This window comes from Bos indicus x Bos taurus, chromosome 18, assembly GCF_003369695.1.
Source record: "Bos indicus x Bos taurus breed Angus x Brahman F1 hybrid chromosome 18, Bos_hybrid_MaternalHap_v2.0, whole genome shotgun sequence".
Taxonomy (NCBI): Eukaryota; Metazoa; Chordata; class Mammalia; order Artiodactyla; family Bovidae; genus Bos; species Bos indicus x Bos taurus.
In genome coordinates this window covers 16,105,408-16,121,775 of record NC_040093.1, presented here as the reverse complement: position 1 = coordinate 16,121,775, position 16,368 = coordinate 16,105,408, and the positions used below count along the sequence as shown (strand labels likewise).

Below are 16,368 nucleotides of genomic sequence, written 5' to 3'. Positions count from 1 at the left end.
GGAGCATCCCTCACCAAACAGGCACAGGGGTAGACGGGGCCATCGTTGACAGACTGCCTGCGTCAGTAGGCATCACAGATTATCCCCCAGTCTGGCACTCAGAGACACCATCAGAAATAGGTCCTCAAGGTGTTGTAAACAGAAGGCATTGCTGACCCCGCACCGGGGACTCCTTGACCGCAGGTCAGGTCACAAGGGAATCTTAAGGTAGTGACAGGACAGACCCCCTCCCCCAGACTGGGCACCAGGGGGCATTGCTGAGCTCAGCCTACCCCCAAGGTCTGGGTCTGGGTCAAAATCGAATCTGAGTCCCACTGCCCAGGGGCTGGAGCCCCCAGGTGTTGGAGTCAGGCACCCGGAAGACCCTGAACTGGGGCACCAGCTCCCTTTGGGGCATTTCCACTCCCCTCCCGGGGCCACCCCATCCACTTCCAGAAATGGGCACGACTTCCTCCGCTCCTCCAGGAAGCTCCCCTGTGCCCGCCCCTTCCAGGCCCGCAGGCCCGGCCGAAGCTGCCCGCCTCTCCCCCTCCCTCTCCCCTCTTCACCCTCCCGCCTTCCTCCGTTTCCACCCCAGCTTCAGCCTCCCCGAAGCTTCCGGCCAGAGTGGAGGCACCCGGGCCCCTCTATTTGAAGTGTCCCTTTGCCGAGGTTTCCCGCATCCGAGGCCCAGCCAGTCCGCTCAGGTCACCCTCCGTGCCTCCGCCCTCCCCCGATGCCGCGTTCCCCGCGCCCCTCCCCCCTCCGGTACCCGGGGCGCGGCCCTGCCCCCACGGCCGCCAGGAAGGACGCCGCCTGGGTCCCGTGCCAGGCCTCTGAGTGTGCGGCCCCTCCCAGCCGGGCCAGGAATGCGGCTGGACGGCGGGGGCGGCGCAGACACCCGGCGCTCAGGCCGGCCCTATCGCACAGGCCTGTCAGGCAGGTGGCCCCAGCCCGCCGGGGCTCAGAGTTTCTTTTAGAAGGAAAGCAGGATCCCTTGCCTTTCTTTCTGTCAAGCCACCGCACTTAGTGGCTTTATTTCGGAATCGGCTTCCCAGCTGCCTTATCCCTAGCCCGAAGAGAGATTTGAGATCCGGAGTGGATTTTATTTAAAACTTGCTGGAGTCTTTCTTTCACCATTTTCTCAGAGGACTGGCTGTCTGCGCTCAGAGGAGAGGCTCCATCCAGCCTTCAGCTGTGTGCTTTTATTTCTGGTTCATTCTGAAAGCTCCTTCTGCACCCCCACTCCAAGACATACAGGTAGACTCCAGGCAAGGTCTAGATTTCATTTTTAAACAGTGGCCCGAGGCTCCTCCTGCACCACCACCCACCACCACCATTAGGTACACACACAGGCACAGGGGGAGACCTGACTGAGTATATTCCAGAAGTTTTCTAGAGAGCCAGTTTCCAGACCTAATTGGTCTGCTTCTCAGACCAAAAAACAGTAAAGTTTGACACTTATCTCCCTAAGAGTTGACTTCTTGGAGCCTCAGTTTTCTCAACTGTAAAATGGGGATAATGACATGCCCATCTTGTTATGAGGATTAAATCAGTTAGCACAGGTCAAGTGCTTAGAACTGTGCTGTGTGCACAGTCCTCGCTTGATAAATGTTAGAGGTTTTCTACCACCCTCACCCTTGCCTTGGCCCAGAAACAAAGCAGTACACACACTTCAGACTTTCCAGGACTGGCTTTAATTTCAAAAAACAGGTTGGGGTCTCATCCCACATCGACGCAAACGTATACCAGGCTGTGCCTCCGGGGATTCAGCACAGGACCTGGTCCAATCACATTCCAGCCACCAGGCCCTGCCATTTCATCACAAGGGCCAATCCCAGACTCCCCTCCCCATCAGTCAGAGACAAGAGGATGGAGGTGAAGTTGCCCAGGACTGGATTCTTTCTCTCCAAAGCCCCTCTGGAGGGAAGCCAGCTGTGTCTTTCCAAGGAGAGTTGGTCCAGCCAGCAGGCTCAGTTTGGACATCAGATCAACATCCCGGCCCAGAGGGGTCAACGCCCCGGCCCTGGTGGTCGTTCCAGCGCCTGTGTGCCCACCAGCACGTCCATGAGGTAGTCCAGCTCAGCCTCGTCCAGATCTGGACCTACCTCCTTGCCTGGTCCATCTTCAGGGCTGGATTTGTGGCCCTCAGAGACTGGTGCCCAGAGTTCACTGTCATACATGGATGTGTCAATGTCCTCAAACAGGCCCTCGAGCCCATCGTCCAGCAGACAGCCAGTGGCTGGGCCCAGCAGGTCCAAGGCACCCAGGCTGGGTGAGGCTCCCCCGGCAGAGCGGCCTAGTGGCCCCTCATCTACCAGGGGCTGTGGGGCCTGGCTCAGGCCCTCAATATGGCTGAGGTCCTCCAGGAGGCTGGCCATGGAGGCTGAGAGGGCAGCATCAGAGCTGGCCAGCAGGTTGTCAGCCACGCTGGGGGCTGTGGGTGGGGTGGGCACAGGTGGCAGGGCAGCCGTGGGTGCCATGGATGCCTGGATTCGCCGCAGTGTGTTCACTACCAGCACCAGGTGCCGCAGGTCCGGCTCACTCTGCCGCAGGCTATGATGGAGCTTGAGCACCGAAAGGTCAAAGAGAGAACTGGAGGCCACGGCTGGGGGTCCCTGAGCTACTGCTGAGTGGCTGGGATCCAGCCACCAGGCGTCCACTGCCAGGGTTTCCTTCTCCTCCTCCTCCTCCTCCCGCTTTCGCTTCAGGCCCTTGCTCAGCATCATCTGTCAGGAGGGAAGAGTCATTCAGTTATGGAAAGCCATTGTGAAGTTCTGACCATTACTGTGTGATCTTGGGCAAAGCATTTAACCTCTCTGAGCCTACGTTTTCTTGGGGAAGCTTTAAGATATAGATGATAATTGTATCTACTTCCTAGAGTTGTTTTAAGGAATAAATGAGATTAAAAAAAGCACTTTGGGCAGTATCTGGTACATAGCAATTACTCCTGTAAATAAGTACTATTGATAATAATTATTATCTATTTCTTCAATGAACTATGTGAAATGGCTAATGTGAAGTGTCCAATGTGAGAATGTCCAGTATGAAATGTCCAATATTCAACTTTTTTTTTAACCTACAAAAGCAGTTGTTTCACATGGTTTAATCTAATATTTACTGAGTGTCTACTAATAGCATCAGACAATAAACAAACACAAGAAATGTACCGATGGTGCTAGGAAAATGCTAAAAGTTTCTGGAGAGTGGTCAGGGAAGGCTCCCCTGAGGAGGTGACATTTGAAATGAGCCCTCGAGTATGACAAAGAATCAGCCATGGAAGAACCAGGGGGAAGGCATTCTGGGAATAAGAACAGCAAAGGCAAAGAAAAGCCTAGAGACTGGATTCGTTTGAGCTGAAAAAAGGACTCTGTAGTCAGTGCGGGGGGTGGGGAGAGTAGGGGGGTTGAGGGTGGAGTAGGGAGGATGTGGGGGGTTCGAGAGTAGGCAGAGGCAAGGAGCTTGGATTTTATTGGGGGGTGTGGTGGGAAGTCATTGAAGGGGTTTGAGCAGGGAGGACAGTGGTGTTGTGGACTGATTAGGTTTCCAGAAGATCCCCTTAGCTGCTAAGAAGCAGGGGGAGCGAGGAGGGGCGGGGAGAGTGGCCCTGAGATCTTTTCGGAGGCTACTGCAGTCTTTGGGGTGGGCGAAGACGGTGACTTGGGAGTATAAGGTGGCAGTGGACATGGAAGGAAGATGGTCGCTTCAGGATTTATTTGAGAGGCAGCGTGGACAAAGCTTGCCGGAAAATCCTGATGGGCACGGGGGTCACGGAGAGAAGTTTGAAGACCCACACTTTCCCCGGGGTGGGTGCCCCTGACCCAACCTGCTTTTTTAAGCCAGGCAGCCTGAAGGGTACAGTACCCAGATCTTTGCTCAGGAGGACTTCAAGAATGACCCCCTCACACTACTCAAAACTGGGTCCTTGCCTACTTCCCAGCAGATCCGAGAGTCCGGAACCGCAGGAATTCAGCCCCCACCCCCGACTCCGCCCCCCCGGTCCCGGCGCCCCCTGGCGGCACCAGGCCGGCTTTCCCCGGGGATTCCGACTCTCCAGACCCCGGGACTCTTTACAGTGCCCCGCGGGACGCGGTCATTTCTGCTTGCCACCAGGGACCGTGCGGGCCGGGATCCCCGGAGGGCCGTTCTGCCCTCTCGGCCTCCGCTCGCTTCCGGAAGGCAGTGGAGGCTACTCCTCCCGAAGCGGCGGCGGCGGCGGGGGCGGGTGAGTCACGCAGCCGGAGCCAGGGAGCCGGCGCCTCCGCCCCCTTCCCGGGCTGCGGTGTGATTCACCCGCCAGGCCGGGGCGGGCGGCACGGAGAGGCCCGTGCGCCTCGATCCCGGGCAGCCCTGGCGCGCACCTGCCGGACCGGGGGATCGAACCTGCCAAAGGACCCCGCGGCCAGTACCCCTCTTTCCCCAGGCCTCTTCCCTTCATTTACATACCTAGTTCACCAGCTGCCAATCAGAAAGAAGAGGGAGCCACCCGCAGCCAATCAGGAAGCGGTGGCGGCAGCATTGCTCGCCCGCTTTGCTTCAGCAACCGGCGCCTGGGTTGAGAGACGCAGTTCTGACTCCAGCTCACGACTCCCGGCTCCTGACTCCCCTTAGTTACCGCCCACTCCCGTGGCAGCCCCGCCCTTCGCCCAGGGATTGGTCCTAGACGGTGAGGGGCGGAGCCTGTAGAAGGCAGGCTAGAAAGAGGGGAGAGTTGTGTTTAGGGCGCATGTCTGAAGGGAGGGAGGAAGATAGGGTGGCTCTTGGTCCTGTAGGACGGTGGCGCGGTGGGGTTTTTGTCTCTCAAGCTGTGGGCCCCTTCATATCTGCCGACATCTGTATCACATCTGCACTTGTCAAACCCAATAATTGAGCTTACGCAAGCAGCCCCAACAGAGGTCTACACTCCAGGCCAGCTTAGTCCTGGGTTCAAATTCTGGTTTCTGAGCCCCCAAAGTCTGTTAAAGGGGGATCTTTTTGCCTACCTCTTGAGAGTTGGGAAACTTAAAGTAAGGTATTAACTGTAAGAGCACTATATAAGCAAATTCTGGGTAGTTGAACTCAATCGTGGTTACAGACAGGAGTCAGGGGTAGGGAGTGGAATGGCACTGGAATCCCTGCCTGGGCTCCATTCCGTAAGTACAATAGCTGTGTGACCTTGACCAAGTGCTTTAATTCTTTAGGTTTTCTCACTTATTTTTTAAAATGAGAGAAATAGCCTCTGGCTCAGAGGATTGTTTTGAGGATTAAACAATTCCTGCACAATGCTGAGTGGTGTGTTAGGTGTCCTTTTTTCAGTAGTAATCGCTCTTGTAGTAAGACCACAGGTGCTCAGTTCAAGGGGAGACATTCAGGGTGGGGTGCAGGTGGACAGGAGTTTAATACATGTCAGATAACCTGACAATGGGACTTAGCTTCTTCAAATACCTCATTTGCTAATTCCTCATTTGCTAAGGGGAAGAACTGTTTGTGTATAAATCTTCTGACCAAAGTAAGCTATCAAAAACGCTAACTCAACTACTTGATTCAGGCAACCATTTTCAATGGATGCTCACCCTTTGGGGTGAAAAGTTAATGGGGAACAGGATCTTGACAGTTTCCAAAGCATCATCCCACAGATTCCTTGCTAACTGCAAAGGAGGAAATATCCTTTTATGATGGGAAGAGGAGGTGCTCAGCACCTTAACTATATAATGAAACTTTGCATCCACAGCAGTGGGATGCCCGGACACTGGGTGGTACCTGATGTGATACATTAGGCAGTACACAACATTCGTTGTGGAGTTTCCCTGTTACATTTCATAAAGTGAGTCTCAAGCGTCTAGGCCCAAACTTCAGCTTACAGGGAACAGAGAATGACAATATTAAACACAAAAACAATCAGACAAATACACAATGTGGGAAGTCTACGGCAAGACTGGGCTGTTCTTCCAAAAATTCAATTTCAAGAAACCACAGAAAGGGATTAGTGAGATTAGGGGGAGGATGTTTCAGAATAAAAGATACTGTATAATTTCTTTGTTACAACCAAATAGGCATGTGAACCTCCCTTAGACTCTGCTGCTGCTGCTAAGTCACTTCAGTCATGTCTGACTCTGTGCGACCCCATAGACGGCAGCCCACCAGGCTCCCCGGTCCCTGGGATTCTCCAGGCAAGAACACTGGAGTGGGTTGCCATTTCCTTCTCCAATGCATGAAAGTGAAAAGTGAAAGGGAAGTCGCTCAGTCATGTCCAACTCTTCGAGACCCCATGGACTGCAGCCTACCAGGCTTCTCCGTCCATGGGATTTTCCAGGCAGGAGTACTGGAGTGGGGTGCCATCGCCTTCTCCGCCCTTAGACTCTAGTATGCGGTAAATTCTATAAAGGATGTTCTTAAGAAAATTGGGCAGATTTGAATACAGGCTGGATACTAGGTGATATTATGAAATTCTTAATTCTGTCATATGTGAAATAGGACAGTGGTTTGTAGTTGAGTGTCCTTAATCTTAAGAGATGCCTGCTGAGCTATTAGGGGTACAATGTTCAGATGTCTGCAATATACTCTCCAGTGGTTCAGCAAAAGAAAAAAACAGACATATAAACATACACATAAGGAAACAGAATGTTAACAACTAAATCTAGGTGAGAGGGTATTCAAGTGTTCAGAAGACATACTTTTTTTTTTTTCATCTTTTTTCTCTGCTTGAATTTTTCAAAATGAATAAAGGGTAAAATGCTAATTAGAACCAGGCCCCTGTTAGGCAAATTCACATAATTATCTTTTTGGCTTGGAAAAAGGAGACTCAGAGTCTCCAAGTGGCTCTTTCCAGGTCATAAAGAGAAGAGCTCATAGGCATCTGATTATCGTGTGTTTATTGAGCACCTAGTATGTGGTGGGCAGTTGTAGACAATGGGGGCACAGCACTTGATATGCCTCATAGGGTCTCTCTTCTCATGGAACAGAGGACGGATGGAGTGGAAAGAGAAAAGAAATATGAAAACAAATGAATTGAGCACTTTCTGTGTGCCAGGCACTGACGATATGGCCGGAACATTAGAAACAAAAATCCCTGATGTAAGGAGGTGGACAATAAACTGAATAAAGCAATGATTTAGTATCTTAGAGGGTGATAAGTGAAAAGGAAAAGCAGCGCAGGAGAAGAGTAATGAAAGGGGGTGCAGTTTGGACAAAGAGCTGGTGCTGGAGGGTTTCTCTGAAGAGGTGACATCCATTGAGTAGAGACTTGATGAAGTGGGAGAGGTGGTAAAGCGTTCCAATCAGAGTAAAGGGCCAGTGCAAAGGCCCTGAGGTGGGGAAGTAGGGTCGCTGCGGCCAGGGAGGAAGTCAGAGAAGTTTTCAGGCCCTTCAGAGCACTCTATGGACCTTTGTTTTTTATTGAGTGGGATGAGAAGACGCTGGAAAATCATTAAATGAGGAAGATAATTTCTGCTTCTTTCTGTTCTTTCTGCTTCTTTCTGTTCAGTGACTTAAAAACACACACACACACAAATAGGACAGGATAATAGAGATGCTAGGAGAGAGGTACCTGCAGCCGGGGTGGTCCGGGAGAGCCTCCCTGAGGAGGTGACAGAAGAGCTGAAATCGGAAAGTGGAGAAGAAATTCAAAGGGCTAGGGGGAGGGAAACAGAGAGAGGCCGGGCCTCGAGAAATGAAACCAGAAGCGGAGCCAACGTCCCGGCAGGCCTGGGGAGGAGCCTCCGCCAGCAGAGGAGGGAGAGGGGCTGGGGTGTTCGGGGGAACGCCCCGCCCCCAGCCGGCCGCTCCACCCCGCCCCTGGGGAGAGAGGAGGCGCCGGCCAGGCTCCCAGGCAGAGTGGGCAGGTGGGAGGGGCCAAGGTGGCCGAGGCCCATCCCCCAACGCGGGACCGAGGCGGGAGGGCAGGTTGCGGAACGCGGACTCTGCCCTCAGGGACCCGATTCCCTCTGCGGGGCCAGCCCTTCCACTTCTCCCGCCAGTTTTCTGACGGCTGTAGCTGGGCCTCTCTGAGCCTCAGTTTGATCATCTGGAAAGTGGAGGTGCTCCTCATACTGGCCTCACCGTGGTCCTAAAAAACTCCACGATTCCTCATCATTCCTGTATTTTTGGGCTTCCCTGGAGGCTCAGACGATAAAGAATCCGCCTGCAACGCGGGATTTTGGCCTTTCCTGGTGTCTCAGACAATAAAGAATCCGCTCACAATGCGGGAGACCTGGGATTGATCCCAGTTTGGGAAGATCCCCTGGAGGAGGGTATAGCAACCCACTCAAATATTCTTGCCTGGAGAATCCCATGGACAGAGGAGCCTGGTGGGCAACAGTCCATGGGGTCGCAGAGTCAGACACGACTGAGCGACTAAGCATACACCTGTATGTTTAGGGCAAAGAGAGTTCATGTAAAAGTGAGTCCGGGGACTTCCTGGTGATTCCTAGCTAAGACATCCTGCTCACAATTCGTGTGGCCAGGGTTTGATCCCTGGTCAGGGAATTAGATCCAACATGCTGGAATCAAGAATTCCCATGGTGTAGCTAAAAGATCTGGTGTGTCACAACTAAAGACTCTACATGCACAGCCAAATAAATAAATTAAATAAATGAATATGGGGGGGGGGGGAGTGAGTCTCCTTCCTGCACAGCCAGCCTTGCCTTCCATCTCACTCGGGGTAAAGCTCTAGCCCTCCCTACGGGACTCTACAACACCCTACAGGACTTGCCCCCTCAAACTCTGTCATCTTGTCTCCTAGTACTTGCCTCCTTGCTCTCTCTACTCCAGCCACATGGATGCTTGCTAAGTTATTCAGTCCTGTCTGACTCTTTGCTACCCCATGCACTGTAGCCCACCAAGCTCCTCTGTCCATGGGATTCTCCAGGCAAGAATACTGGAGTGGGTTGCCAGGCCCTTCTCCAGGGGATCTTCCCAACCCAGGGATTGAATCTGAGTCTCTTACATCTCCTGCATTGGCAGATGGGTTCTTTACCACTAGCTCCACCTGGGAAGCCCCACTGACCTCCAGATGGTCCTTTTAACTCTCAACTAATGCTCTGACCACAGGGCCTTTGCACTGGCTGTTCCTGCTATAGGGATTGTATCCCCACAGATTCACAAAGATCACGTCTCGCCTCTTTCAGGTCCCTCTCAAATTGCATCTTGTCAGTGAGGCCTTCTTTGGCCTCCCATCTAAATAACAACATCCCCATCACTTTCTTGCTTTTTCTTTGTAACATTTGTCACTACTTGACAGACTACATTTTACTGTTTATTTCAGTGTATATTTCAGCCTCTCCCACGATGATGTTTTATGAGAGTGGGAACTCTATTTTGTTCATGTTTTTGGAAGAGTGCCAAGTCCACATAGGCACTCAGTAAATTTGAGCAATTATTGGAATCTTTGGTGTGCAGCAAGCGCCCTCTTACACACTTTGCATGATCACTCAATGAGGCAGATACTACTCCAGGTGTTGAGGGTGGGACATGATGTGTTTGAAGAGCATCAGAAAATGGTGTGGGGGAGGTGAGTCGAGAGAGGTGGCAGGGACGTTTGGCTATCTCAAGATTGGGAGTTCATCTTCTCAACAACAGCAAAAAGAAAAAAGAAAAAATTTGAGTGCCCACCTGTGCCAAGGGTAGTTCTGTGCAGTACCCAACCCCTTCCTCTGAAAGATTTCTCCAACAGACCAGAAGCCTAACCATAAAGAGGTCATAAATAACTTGAGATTGGATAGGTACTACTAGGGCTTCCTCGATGGCTCAGTGGTAAAGAATCTGTCTGCAATGCAGGAGATGCAAAAGGCTCTCGTTCCATCCCTGGGTTGGGAAGATCCCCTCGAGGAGAAAATGGCAACCCGCTCCAGTATTCTTGCCTGGAAAACCCCATGGACAGAGGAGCCTGGCAGGCTACAGTCCAAAGGGTCACAAAAAGTTGGACATGACTGAGTGACTGAGCACAAGGTACTACTAACAAAGTCAAAGAATGTGAAGTGGGGTTGGGGTCGGGGTGCACCTGGACATATTGAGCTAGGAAGGGCGGGGAAGACCTCTCCAAGAAAGAGACATTTATGTGGGTGAACTTATGCAGGAAGTGTCCTCTGGGCAGTTAACAGCAGGTGCAAATGCCCTGGGGTCAACTGGAGTTGTGTGAGGAGTGGAGAAGAATCAGAGCTAAAACTAGGGAAGCTAGGTGCAAGATTGTCAGGCCTTGCATGGATTGGGGTTTTATTCCAAGTGTGGGTTTCCCCGATGGCTCAGTGGTAAAGAACCTGGCTGCCAATGCGGGAGACGCAGATGTGCGTTTGGTCCCTGGGTTGGGAAGATACCCTGGAAGAGGGAATGGCAACCCATTCCAGTATTCTTGCCGGGATAATCCCATGGACAGAGCAGCCTGGAGGACTGTGTCCATGGGGTAGCAGAGTCGGACATGACTGAGTGAGCAAGAAGTCACCTAGAGGTTTAAGTCGGAGTCAGACATGGGCATGTGCCTTCTGATCCCCTTGACCACCTCCTTTCTTTCTCCGGATTGGCACCCACCTGTCAGTTACCCAACTGTTTTCAGAGTAAATGCAATGCCTCTCTCAGGGTGAGAATCTGGCTTTGAGCCAGAAAGCAAAGGCAAAATCCCCTTCCTTTCCCTGCATGTTACACCCACAAGTGGTTCCTCCTTGTATCCTTTCCAGAAAAGTCCCTAAATGCAGCGTAAGCTTACCTGTTGTCATGTTTTCAAAGGTCTCTGTGGAGGCCTAGCCAGTGCAGCAGTATACATCACATCTTCCCTGGCCTCCCTTCTTTTCCCCTACTCTTGCCAGCCTGGGGTTGCACCTCCTAAATAAATCATTGGCACCATTTACTTTAGCCTGGACTGTACTTCCTAGCCAACAGTTTTGTAGCAAGATCTGCTGTTAGTGCTGGGGATCTCTGGGCATTTTCATTCTCCTCTGGGCCTCTGTAGCACATTTCCTACAAAATAAATGGGCTGATTTTTAGTTTTTTCATTTAAAAATATTTATGTTTATCTATCTGGCTGTGCCAAGTCTTAGTTGTAGCATACATGATCTGTAGTTACAGCGCTGAATTCTTAGTTGTATGTGGGATCTAGTTCTCTGACCCGGGCTTGAATCTGAGTCCCCTGCCTTGCAAGCACAGAGTCTTAGCCACTGGACAGGCAGGGAAGTCTCAAAGGGCTGACTTTTAAGTGTCCGGGAGCCCTATCCTTTGACATGTTAATTCATGTGACCCAGTTTCTCCTTCCTGTGTCCACCATGTGGCTGGGGAGTCTAAATCTACAAAGCAGCAATGAATATAATAGTTAAGAAGGCTCTGGAGGTAGCCTGAATTTGAGTTCTAGCTCCGTGGTCCTTATTCTTCTGAGCAAATGACTTGACCTCTCTGAACCTTAACCTCCTCTTATGTAAAATGTGGTAACAGTATCTATTTCAGTATAATCATGAGGACAAGATGACTTAATTCAAATAAAGTAGGTAGAACAGTGCTCTTAGCATTCAATAATGTTAGTGGTCTTAACATTCAATAAATACTGTATCTAATAATATACCTGCCCCAACTTTGACTGGGAAGGGGTACATGCCCCTAAGGACACCAGGTCCCTCCCACTGACCTACAAAGAAACTTTAGGCAATATCACCCCTTCCAAAATACTTTTATTAAAAAAAAAATCATTACAAACAATCAAAAAAACAAACAAACAAAAACACCACAAAACCCGCTTTTCTTTTAAATAATGCGGCATGGAGCAGTTTGGTTTCCACCCTATTGCACGTGGTCCGGCCTGGTCATGAATCAGGAGGCTGCTGGGACTGGGGTCCTGCGAAGGAGGTGGGGTTCAGCCTGGGGGAGGAGGCCAGCCTCTCCCACTACCTGGAGGTGCCATGAGGCAGAGGCTGGGTTTCCATAGCAACCAGGTAGCACATCCCTGTCATCCTTTGACAGGCCCAGCTTATCTTCCCTGAGGCCCCAGTGACACAAGGGGAGTCGGAACTGGAGGAAAAGGCAGAAGAAATGTGGAAGTGGGAAATCAGACTCCCGGAAACAGAGTCTCATTAAGGCATTTGGAACAGATAAATTAATTCAGGAAGACCCACCTTCACAGAAGGCTGAGATAACCAGACACACACACACATGCAAGACAATTTGTGGAACCCTGAAGTGGGAGGAGAGGAGGCCACTGCTTAGAGGCCCCATCAAAACACACACACACACACAGAATTGCATCCAGGGAGTCATCCCACCAAGGCTGGGATGAGGAAGGAGCCCTCCCCTGCCCCCCATCAAAGTTTTAGGATCCCAGAATGATTTCCATGATGTGATCTAGTTCATTCCATTCCCAGGACCCTGGGGCACAAAAAAGGTTGTGAGGAGGTTCTGGTGGGGCCACTGCAGGCTCCTTCTCCACTGCGGATGTGTCGATGTCCAGGAAGAAGTCATCCAGGCCTGAGTCCCCCAGGTACCGGGAGCTCAGAGCTTCTAAGAAGACTGGATCGGGCTGGGGAAGCACTTCATTCTGGGGGCTTGGGGGAGCTGCTGGATTCTGAGGTGGCTCGGTCTCATCCATGGAGGTCTCCAGCTCCCGGAGAATAGAGCCAATGGTTGCCGACAGCGAGAAGTCCTCCTCGCCCAGGAAGAGGGGCTCCGGGGGCAGGGCAGGTGCAGGAGTCAGGCAAAGCGCCGCTTGGAGCTGCTGGAGGGTGTTGTGGATGAGGACGTGCCTGCGAAGGCTGGGTGCTCGGGGGCCTAGACTTCGCTGGACTTTGTCTAGGGAGATGCGGAGCAGGGCTTGCTGGTAGCTCCGCAGGCCTGCTGGACTCCAGTCCCACTTCTCATCCTCTTCTTCTTCCTCCAGATCTGAGTGCTTCCTCTTCAAGCCTCCTACCATGATGCCCTAGGGAGAGAGGAGGGGTAAATAAGACACAGCAGGGCTAATTCAAATCCCAAATCTCTAGTATGACTATTGTTGATTTGTAATGATCCAAACTTCAGTTTTTGCATCTATAAATTAAGATAGTATGAGTCCCACAAGGCTGAGAAGAAGAGTCAGTGAATGTGATTAAGAAAATTAGATCTCAGGACTTCCCTGGTGGTCCAGTGGCTAAGACTTCACGTTCCCAGTGTAGGGGGCCCAGGTTTGATCCCTGGTCAGGCAACTAGATCCCAATGCCCCAACTAAAAGTTTGCATGCTGAAAGGAAGACAGAAGATCCACATGCGTCAACCAAGACCCAATGCAGCCAAATAAACAGATAAAAATATAAAAAAAAAAACACACACCAAAATCTGGACTTAAATATAGCTGGGTTTGAATCCCACTTACTTGCCCGTGTTGCCTCAGTGAGTTTAACTCCTTGAGACTCAAATTTCCTCATATGCAAGATGAGGATCCTAACTCAAGTCCCCCTAAATCTTAAAGTTGTTCTTTCGACAATACTCTTTTCTTCAAGTGTGACAGATACAAGACAGGTGTTGAGCACAGAGCTATGGCCTTGAAGCAAAGAATCCTGGGTCTGAATTCTGCTTTTCACACTGCTCAGTTGTGTGATCTTGGGAAGTAATGTGACATCACGCACTTCAATGAACGAGAGTTAACTGCTATTTATTTATGAAATATTTTTGAGTGCCTACTACATTCCAGCCACCTGGAGCCCTGTTAAGGCACCTATCTGTGAAGACGCTTCTTTCCACATGGAAGATATTTCTGTCCATGCCCTCATCCTAACTGACTGGGAACGTGCCCAACGACAAGGTATGGGGCCTCTCTCATTCCCTCCGCGGAGGCCTTCAGGTTCCCCCTGGGCGAGCCCCACAGGAAAACTTGCTAGAACTGACTCACGCCAAGCCCCGCCTCCACCAGTCCATCCAACCAGATCTCGGCCCTCTACAGGCCCCGCCCCCTATACGGTTCCCCTTTCAGCATTCAGACACGCCCCAATTTGGCCCAGGGGCTTCTGGGAAATGTGGGCCAATAGCCACCAGGTACACGAACTGACGTTGAGCAAGCACTACAACCCCCGGAGGGCTCCGCATGCCGCAGGGACTAGCCTTCCCCGCCCAGCCCCCCCCGGGGCATGCGCACAGGGGCCCAAGGTACGTGGGGGAAGGGAACCCGGACGTCCAGCTGCCTGGCGATTGCCAAGCCCCGCCCTCCGCTGCCTCCTGGGCTGCGGGTCTGAGCTCCACGCCCTGAACACCCCTCCCCCACTCCAGACTTTGGCTCTAAAACTGCTTTCTCCCGACCCTTAGGAATCGCAGAAGGTCCTGGATTCTTCACTCAGGCTGCTCTCGGGCCCAGAGACCCAGGACCCCAGCACAACGCTCAAAGACTTACAAATGCGCTCCGATTCACTCCGTTCGGGACACTAAGTATCTCAGTTACTAGACCGTCTCCCGTCAACGTTCCTCTATTCTCCCGTCTTTGAAACGCTTTTCGACTTCATCTCCAGTCTCCCACTGTGACTTCCAAGACCCGACAGGGAACTCTCCCCAGAACCCGCTCTCCGACACTGCGTCTGGGAGACCCAGAGTCCTTGCCCCTACTTCTCTCGCTTCTCCAAAGGTCCAGGATCCCAGCCCAGCCCCTCACACCTTTCCCTAAACACTAGAGCCCCGAATTCAACCTGTCCCAGAGACCAGAACTGTCCTAATTTTTAGTTTCCTACCCCAAATTTTCCTTCTCTAGTTTTCTCGCTTCTCCAAATACCCTATCTCCCAGCTTCAAACTTCCTCCACTCGAAAATTTTGTCCCCCACCCCCAAAACTGTCTTCCGTGCAAGGATCTCGAAACCCCGGTCCCTAAACCCTCTCTTCAACCCCTATTATCACCCTGAATCTGCGCCCCCTACTCTCGCTCATACCCCGCCTCCACAACTCTCGAGGGAGCGCCTCCACGTCCCTCAACTCAAGGCAGATCCCAAGCCAGGTAGCCACACCTCACCTCAGCTGCCAGGTTCGCAACCACCACCTCCGGGAACGCCCGCGGCTTAGCGACCCTCCAGCGTTGGGTAGGGGCCTCGTTCACCTCCCCCGGGCCTCTCACCCTGGTCTCTGGCCCACCCAGCTCCGCCCGGGAGCCGAGCCGCGAGTCACGATTGGCTGGAGTCCTGCCGGCCGCTGGGCGCGGATTGCTGGGCGGGGCCATCCTCTAGTCGCCAGGAGACGCCCCACCCGCCCTCCCCTCCCTTGCTTCGCGGACCAATTAAAGGATTCCGACTAGCTGGCCGGGGCCACGTCTCTACAGAGTGGAGATGGCACATCAACGCACTTTCCTTTAACTTAGCTACTATCTTCGCTCCAAGATTCTCATCTTTGCTCTCTGCGATCCCTTTATACCAGGCCAGAACCGCGTCGCGAAGCAAGAGGTGGCTGGCATTCCCCACTCCAACCCGCTTTCGGGGCGGGAGGGGCTGAACGTCTCGCTGAGACCGCGCCCATTGGATTCAGAGGGCGGACGCAGCGGGGAGGATGACGCATTGACGATCAGCCAACAGTTTGGCGCGGCCTATGTTGCCTGGGCGATCGTAGCCCCGCCCCTCACCTCCCCTGTCCTGCCCCTCACACTTTACCCGAAGCGTTCTTCTTATAAGGACTTCTCCGGCCTGTCTTCTGGTGGTGCCTCATGAGTCTTCCTAATGCCCCGTCTTTCCGCTCTCAGGGTGGCACGTCTGCTGCTGGAGACTGGTTTATGGCTCCCCACTGTCATGGGGACAAAGTTCAATCTCATTTTTGTCTCAAAGCCCTTCAGGTCTGGCCAGATACAAACTCCTGCTTGCTCGCTAAAATCCTGCCACACTCTGACTTTCTGTATTTCTAAAATGGCTTCAAGTGCACTCCACCACCAAGAACACAGAGATTCTGTTTTCTTCCCTGCTTTATCCACAGTGCCTACAACAATCCCAGAAACATAGCTGCTGCTGCTGCTGCTGCTAAGTCACTTCAGTCGTGTCCGACTCTGTGCGACCCCATAGACGGCAGCCCACCAGGCTCCACCGTCCCTGGGATTCTCCAGGCAAGAACACTGGAGTGGGTTGCCATTTCCTTCTCCAATGCATGAAAGTGAAAAGTGAAAGTGAAGTCGCTCAGTCGTGTCCGACTCGAAGCGACCCCACAGACTGCAGCCTACCAGGCTCCTCTGTCCATGGGATTTTCCAGGCAAGAGTACTGGAGTGGGTTGCCATTGCCTTCTCCGCAGATACATAGCAAGTACTCAGAAATGGAAGGGAAGAAGAGGCCTCTGGATCTTTAAACTTGCGTCCCCATTCTGAAAACACACCCTCATTTCCCAGAACCCAAAATTCTCATCAGAAACTCATTCCAAAGGATTCCTTCTCTCGGAAGCCCCCCATGAAGCTCCAGGATGGGTTGGGGCCTTTTCTGGGCTCCCTTGGTGTCCTTGTGTTGTTTCTCCCATCCGGGC

General features: G+C 52.3%; 2 protein-coding genes across 3 annotated transcripts; both read right to left on the bottom strand.

The window, feature by feature from the left end:
- Window positions 1-1,653: 1,653 nt before the first annotated feature.
- SERTAD1 (SERTA domain containing 1) lies at window positions 1,654-4,579 on the bottom strand. The gene is made up of 2 exons (XM_027515801.1): window positions 4,426-4,579; window positions 1,654-2,708 (listed from the first exon to the last, which is right to left on the bottom strand). Exon 2 carries the CDS (start codon window positions 2,706-2,708, stop codon window positions 1,992-1,994), a length of 717 nt encoding a protein of 238 aa, XP_027371602.1. The 5' UTR covers window positions 4,426-4,579; the 3' UTR covers window positions 1,654-1,991.
- A 7,010-nt stretch (window positions 4,580-11,589) lies between these two features.
- Window positions 11,590-15,899, bottom strand: SERTAD3 (SERTA domain containing 3). 2 transcript variants are annotated; one of them, XM_027515800.1, is made up of 2 exons: window positions 15,518-15,899; window positions 11,590-12,844 (listed from the first exon to the last, which is right to left on the bottom strand). In XM_027515800.1, exon 2 carries the CDS (start codon window positions 12,836-12,838, stop codon window positions 12,242-12,244), a length of 597 nt encoding a protein of 198 aa, XP_027371601.1. In that variant the 5' UTR covers window positions 12,839-12,844; window positions 15,518-15,899; the 3' UTR covers window positions 11,590-12,241. The 2 variants fall into 2 exon arrangements, with proteins under 2 accessions (XP_027371601.1, XP_027371600.1); XM_027515799.1 differs by lacking the exon at window positions 15,518-15,899 and adding an exon at window positions 14,890-15,440.
- Between the last annotated feature and the right edge of the window lie 469 nt (window positions 15,900-16,368).

Excerpts from the sequence above, each read along its gene's own strand:
- SERTAD3 (XM_027515799.1), bottom strand. The coding sequence starts at position 15,093 with ATGGCCCCGCCCAGCAATCCGCGCCCAGCGGCCGGCAGGACTCCAGCC. Across the intron at positions 12,845-14,889 it reads TTGCGAACCTGGCAGCTGAG|GGCATCATGGTAGGAGGCTT; the intron begins GTGAGGTGTGGC and ends CTCTCTCCCTAG.
- SERTAD1 (XM_027515801.1), bottom strand. The coding sequence starts at position 2,708 with ATGATGCTGAGCAAGGGCCTGAAGCGAAAGCGGGAGGAGGAGGAGGAG.